Source organism: Pteropus vampyrus, unplaced genomic scaffold (genome assembly GCF_000151845.1).
Source record: "Pteropus vampyrus isolate Shadow unplaced genomic scaffold, Pvam_2.0 Scaffold154, whole genome shotgun sequence".
Lineage (NCBI taxonomy): Eukaryota > Metazoa > Chordata > Mammalia > Chiroptera > Pteropodidae > Pteropus > Pteropus vampyrus.
Genome location: NW_011888935.1, coordinates 1,157,088 through 1,164,563, shown reverse-complemented (window position 1 = coordinate 1,164,563; position 7,476 = coordinate 1,157,088). Strand labels below are relative to the sequence as shown.

At 43.2% G+C, this 7,476-nt stretch overlaps 1 protein-coding gene across 1 annotated transcript in view; it reads right to left on the bottom strand.

Annotated features, from left to right (window-relative positions):
* Positions 1 to 7,476, bottom strand: part of AKAP11 (A-kinase anchoring protein 11) — a 48,446-nt gene that overhangs the window by 28,934 nt on the left and 12,036 nt on the right. Inside the window, exon 3 of the mRNA XM_011369752.2 lies at positions 2,187 to 2,344. Within this exon, the coding sequence (XP_011368054.1) occupies positions 2,187 to 2,344 (158 nt within the window). The remainder of the gene's footprint in view (positions 1 to 2,186; positions 2,345 to 7,476) is intronic.

Below are 7,476 nucleotides of genomic sequence, written 5' to 3'. Positions count from 1 at the left end.
ACATCCACTCCACCGGCAAGTCCAATCGGTTCTCCTCCCAAAATGTATCTCGCAGACACCCACTCTCTCCACACCCCCCGCCACCACCTACATCTGCACCCCTACAATCCTCGCCCACCTGCTGCGGGAATGACATGTCACTTTCCTGTCAAAGGCTTCCCTGTTCCCAGCGCAGCCCAGAGGCCCCAGGCAGTGGGTCAGCTGGTGCCATCGCTGTCCCGTCAGGAGTGCACACGGCGCCCTTTCTGGGGGCCGCACACGCCCAGTCTGCTCGGCTCAGGGCTTCGTGGTGGCGCCCGTCAACCTGGACCCATCTTCCTCGGGCGTTTACATGCCTCACTCCTCCTCCTTCCAGACCCAACCTCAATGGCACCTCCTCAGAGACGCCCTCAAGGCCACCCTCTTACTGACTCCCCGTGACAGCACTTATTTCCCTCAACGCCCTCTAGGTTTCTTTGCCTAAGTTTATATAAATTAAATTTCTAAAAAGTATCTAATGATATGAATGAATGTCACATTACTAAGTAAAAAGGACAAGATAGAGAAAAATGATATAGAATATACGCACGATTTCAACCTTATTTTTAAAAACTCACGTGTGGGAAATAGCACCGAAATGGAGTATGCCAAACCACACCAGGGACTAACTCTTGATGATGGAATAATAATTGATAGTATTTTTTTCTATTTATTCTCACTGTGGTTTTTTCTCCTAATTAATAAGATTAATGACATTTTCTTTTTTATGCTTTCAGTATTTCTAATTTTTCTACAAAAAAATATGTACTACTTTTATAATCTGGGAAAAAATATTATTTTAAAACTTATATTCCCTGTACATCTGACATGATCGGAAGAAACTTTTTCCATGTGAAGACAGAATAGTAAATAGTCTACTAAGTAAAGTCTGTGACTTAAAATATGAAAAGACTTAATGATAGCAATATGGGGAATCAATTCTAGAAATTAAGGGAAAACAGCACAAAATATAAAGCAACACTCAATATACGTTTGCTCTCATTCTGACTGAGTCAGAAGCAAGTCAGAATCTTCGGTTACTCCGTGATCTTTCTTCCGATCAGTCAGGGTGCTACTACTTCACAGACTTGTTCATTTCTCGGTGTCTAGGTATGCCGCCAACCTCCAGCAGCTGCTCTCCTCGTCTGCAAACTCAAGGCAGTGCACGCGCCCTCCACAGCTGTGAGGGTTAAGCAGGCAGGGTGCAGGACAGTGCCTGGCACACCGCGGGCACGTAAAGCAAAGAGACAATTTCCTTCCTTCCTTCGGTAAGATGCTGTGAGATATGCACACCCTAAAGTGAGACGAATTCCTTCTGTTCTTTCAAGTCTCCTTCTACTGAACACAAATGAGAAAATAAACTGACTTGGGGTCTGCAGATGCCAGGAGAGCCTTTTAGGTCCCACTGATCGAGGCCTCACCAAGAGCCATGGGCGGGAGAGACGCCAGAAGCTGCTGGAGGGACGGCCTGGCAAACCACACTAGGGCAGAAGACTTGTCACGCCAGGCAACTGAGGAGGTGAGGAGCGGCTCGGCTTCACAAAACTTAAAGAGGCTCAGGGCAGAGCATGGCAAGCCTCCACGGTGAGCCCGGCACCCTGCAAATATTTCGAGGACAGCTCCTCAAGGGGCATGAAGGAAAACCACTCCAAAAATAAGCGTCTTCAGGATTTTTTTATTAAAAATCTGATTTTTTTAAAAAAATTATTTTTAAATTAATGACCTAACACCTTATTTTTGAGACTCTGTGACCTAATACTCCATCTCATATTTGGAAACATAAATACGTTTACGGACTATCATTATATCATTTATGTAGAATAAAATGTTCTTCCTTTTGTCGGTAACACATTCAAGCAAAGACTGGAAATGCTGAGGTAGCAGAGAAACAGGGGAGCAAATGGTGTATCTCATCTTCAAGCAGTAAACACCTTAACTTCAAAATAAATTTATCGCTACTTTCTCACTTTTAATCAAAGCACTGAATTTAAACAATGAAGAAGACTAACAATCCTACGCTCTGAGTAAAAGCGCTCGTCATCATACGCCAAGACAGTTACGTTAGAGGGCACGCAGAACAGGTGCCTCCATATGTGTATTATCACGTAAAGATTTTAGGCATTTTAAAAATAGATCACACAGTTCTCCAAAGATGCATGAAAAGACACTGTGCCTTATTAGGAAAGGTACAGAAAGTAACATGCCAAACCTCAGTCAAACTGACAGTCCCGTCTTGCTTTAAACGGTCCTCTGCTGACACGTTGCATAGCTCCTTCTCACTCTGCAATAAAGACTTTACAGACTGGAACACATCTTCACTGAAGCTCTGGAAACAGAAGATATCCTTAATTTATTTCATTGTAAGACAAGGTACGAGATCCTGGAGATATGCTAGCTTTAAATAGAGAGTCACTTACCTTTCCAACGAATGTTCCTTTGGCATATTATCGTACACCTTTTGACATACACAGAGCTCAATTCGGCTGAGAGGAAGAGAGCGCAAAATGCTTCCGTGGAGTTCCACACGCTCGGCACACACAGCCGTGGCCCGGGCGTGGCCCGTAGGCCGGTTCACTTACTCTCCACCCTGAAACCTGACAGGCCGTCCGGCCGGCTTCCGAGCGCTGGCAGAACAGAAGCAAGCACTCGGATGACGAGACAGCGGGGAAGCGGCTGTGAGGGATGCTAACAACAGGGATTACTCTCATGACGAAGCTGGTGATGGGGGAAGAAAAGCGATATCCCCAAATAAGGCTTTTCGGGGACCTTAAGGCAGCTGTATGAAAGCATGCAAAGTATCGGAGGGAGGAAAAAGTAATGTAAAGAAAAAATGAGGTTATAGTCAGACATAAGTAGAACGTGAATCTCTTTGCACCTTTCTCTCCTGCTGACCTGCTGACTTGCTGACCTCCTGACCTGCTGACCTGCTGCTCGTCCACGAGAACGGTCCTGACTCCGCGGTCTCCCCCAGCAGAACTCCTACCCTCTGCAAGACCTGCAAAGATCTGCCCCCCAGTCGCAATGAACCTCTCAAAGCTCCTACTGTATCGTCTGCACTTTAAGATCATCTAATCTATATCACGACACGTTACAATTCCTATTTTCACATATATTTGTCTTTCTTACCCATCAAATCAAATTACTGACACCAGAGACTGTAAAATTGTATTTTACTCAATTTGTTTCCCCAGATTTCCGTACCTCACATACTATGTGAATTCAAGAAATCTTCAGTCTAAGAGAAGAGATATTAATATAAAACCAAAGCAGGTGAGGAAAAAATGTAATGATAAATTTGAATTTGAACTATCAGCATGAACTAAAGATTATTTAATACGCATGCTACATTTTTCCACTGAGCGATCACAGAAGCAACGACCGTCGGCAGCAGCGAGGACACCCGGCATCAGACTGTGGTTTCTAAACACCATGTGCCGATGAAAAGAAGGACGGTCTCTAGGGAAAATGGCTGCTTCCAGGTCTGAGGCAGAGACAGCAGGAGGTGTGGCTGATACATCCGACAGTGACAGAATGCAAGAAGTGCTCAGAGACTAACTGGCAACACAGAAGCCAACTTGAAGAAATTCCCACTGGCCAAATTTGGGACAATATGAGCATCGAAAGAATAAAAATGGTAATGAAATATTTAAAAAAAAAAGAAAAAAAAACCCCACCCTACAAGTCCATTAAAACGGACAGAGAAAAGGGTGGGGTGGGGGTGGAGGTAGAGCATATCTTTACACAAGAACGCTGGCTAACAAATAACAAATATGGACTGAATGACAAAGCTAGAAAAATACCCTCTGTAACTCCCCGTGTAATTACTGATTTGGAAAAGGGTCATCAATGGGTCCTAATCCACTGGATTAAAAACTTCTGGAGAACAGGACACTCACACTGTCTCACAGAATCACCCCGTGGACTGCTTACTAATCATATTAATTATAAAGGGATTCTGTGTCTTTAAGTTAGAATTATTGCGAGCCTGGACCCTCCTGATCTGACGGAAGGGAAAGGCCACGCCACCACCTCAGGGGTCCCTGCCAAACCTGAAGACAGGGCGAAACAGAAGGACTCAGAACACGGGATGTGGCACAAGGCGACGGGTCCAGACTTCCACGGACCTGCTGGCGGGAGAGAAGCAGCCAGACCACTGAAATGGACTAGACTGGGGACACAGAAAAGACACGATGCCCAGGTATGGGGTGCCTGGGTCCCAGACGAGACCCAAGGGAAAGCAACAAGGGTATTGAGACAGTTACGGAATGTATGTACGGACGGCATGTTATGTCAGACCGTCTGAGGGCGGGAACGATGCTGAGGTTAAGAGATGCCTGCTGGCAGACGCAGGACAGAAGCAACATGACGTCCGCAGCCTCCCTCCCGGCTTCAGAGGTGTGCCGTTCCCTGACGTGGCCGCTGCGGGACCCTCGTACTGGATGAGATCTGGGTCAGAACAGAGACTGGTTCCTGTACATCCAGAAGGGGAGACGGCCTCCCACGCACTCTCTGATGGACGCCCCTGGATGGGCCACTGTCCTGCCTGACGGGCATGGAAGGTGTTGTCCCTCATCGGGACGGGCCTAGTGCCACATCCATCCTGCCCTGACTTGCACAGCTCCTGAGTGCCTGGCAAGCGGCACGGAGGACAGCCATGTCTTGGCCACAGCCCAGGACGGGCCTGGCACGTACGTGTCCAAACAAACTCCGTTACTTGCTGGACTGGAGTGGCCTGCCTTTCTCGGCCCTGTCCCTCCCCTCCATCTCAGGGCTTCCCCTGGGTCCGCGTGTACAAAGTGTACATGTGGGTGTGCATGTGTGTGAACACACGCAGAACAGTTATGGCAACTAACTAACAGAGGTGACTCTAACTGAAGAGTGTATGTGGTGTTCATTGTATGGTTGCCCCCCACTAACTTTTCTGTGGGCTTGAAAATATTCAAAATTTTAAATGATTCTGCTTTCATTAATGAGTAGAGGATTTCAGGTTAAGATACAAACATGAACTCAAAATAAAATATAATAAATAAAATATAATAAATAATATAATAAAATAAAATAAAATAAAATAAAATAAAATAAAATAAAATAAAATAAAATAAAATAAATAAAATAAAATAAAATATGAAAACTGAACTTGAACTGTCAGCATAAACTCATGACAGCAGTGGGCATTGCTAGTACCCAGATCTCAGTTTCTAAATTCTATTCGGGGTTCTTTGGAGAAACAGTCAATTCCAGGTCTGAAAAAGAGAAAGTGGAAGGTAACACTGGGGTCCATCTGTTGCACTAGAAATCAAAGAAGCAAGCAAAGAATTAGGAGCCTGAGACAAAAGGACATCAGCACCAGCTTGGAGGGGCTCCTGGGGACCAAATTTGGAACAACGTGAGCAGCTTAAAATAGATGAGTGAATAAAATAAATGACTATAAATAAAAAAAGGTCGAGAACACACAGAATCCATGTGTCCAAAGTAATAAAAATAAACGAAAGAGTAAGTGAGGGGAAATAAACTCAGTCGCCACCACTGGAGGTGACTACTCCACTAAGTCACTAATCTGAACACTGGTAATTAAAGGGCATTTACCTTGCCTTTACTGGAGATATCGTAGTTTATCTAAAGGTGATGAGAGGAAGCTTTTAAGAATGTTGGCTAATGTAAAAAAAAAAGGCAAAATTAGGAAAATCACCATTTTGCAACTTCTAGAAAATAAAAAATTCAAGAAAAGGTCATCAAGGAATATTATTAGATGAAAGGTTGTTGGAAAAAACAAGGTATTTGCACACAAACAAGGATCATCCCATGGATTGTTCGCTAACTAAAAGCAGACAGCTCTGGCAGAGTTACTACCTTACTCTGTTGATCAATCTTTGCATTGCTGATTGTAGGAAAAACCTGAAATTCTAGTTTATGTGAAATACAGAGGAGAGAGGAACAAATAGCACCGTGAGAAAATCACCAGACAAACCCAGAATGTGCAGCATTATAAAAAACTGGCCTAATCTGTTCAAGAAGTCAGTCTTGAATATTAAAAAAACAACAAGGAAAAAGAAGCCTCTTCTGTGCCGAGGGCACTCTCACAGACATCGTGACTGTCCCTGAAACCCGCCAGACTTTCTGTAGAAGTATGGCAAGCACCGACCCCACAGTGACACGGTACAAGAAGGGCAAGATCTCTGTGCGCCCAGGGAAAGCAGCACCACGACAGGATGCAGTGGCTCTGGTGGCCAGACCCAGCCGATCTTCCGGGAGAGGGTTAAAACTACAAAGAAGATTGTGCTGAGGCCGGAATGTGTTGAGCCCAACTGCAGAGCTAAGAGATACAGCATTTTGAACTGTGTGAGGATATAAGAAGAGACAGGGCCTAGTGATACAGTTCTAAGGTTCAGCTTTGGTTTTATTTCGAAGACAATAAAATCTTGAGGTTATGTTCACTTCTAAAAACATATTTAATGAAATTAAAAAAACTTTTTTTAAACAAATAAATAAGAGGAAGAAACTCTTTCAGACCAAAAGAAAGGTAAGGAAGTCATAACCATCAAATGCAACTTAGGGCCTAGGAGCCTAAACTGAATCCAAGATGGGGAGGTAGGGGTGGAAGCTGTAACAGATATTTTAAGGGCAATAAGGGAAATCTGAGTATGGCGGCATGTTAGCTATAAGGGAATTACATTCAATTTTCTTAGGTGTGATACTGGGATTATTGCTAGAGAGGAGGGTGTGTTATTCCTGGGAGAAGCATGCTCAAGTACCCAGGGGTGAAGAGACATTAAGACTTTAACTTTCAAATGGTTCTGCCAAAAAGTAAAAACACACACACACACACACACACACACACACACACACACACACACACGGCAAAAAAGACAAAATATTAACAATTACTAAATATGGGTGTTTGGTATGCAAGTTTATATGTGGGTGCACTATGCTTTTAACTTCTCAATATGTTTGAAATTTTTTATGACAAAATGTTAGAAATAAATTAATAGAGTACAAAGTATACCTCTTTCTGTTTTTTATAATACTTGCTTCCCAATAAATATTTGATGTCTCTCTACCTTTAATGCAAAGTGGAATCTAGGGAATTCAAGCACACCTTTCAATTTCACACCTTTCAATTTCACGTCAGCCAACAGGGAAGTTTCTATCACTCAGCTATACCAAGGAAAGGCATCAAAAGCAGTGTAAGTCTGTAATATCTGGATTCACATATTCTTATTTAAAAGTGAATCCAAACCAATCTTTCTTGTGTGCCTAATATGGATAATGTGCTGAATAACGAAAGACATTAAAATAACAGTATGAAATTTCAGCTGCAGCCTAATTCCTTATCTCGGGAATATGTTGGTAAATTCAAGTTAAACAGGAATGCAGCATTATGCTTGAAGAACAAGGTCATTAGCTCACTACTTATTTTGTATATATGTTTCTTAGTTTTAATTATTAATATAAAGC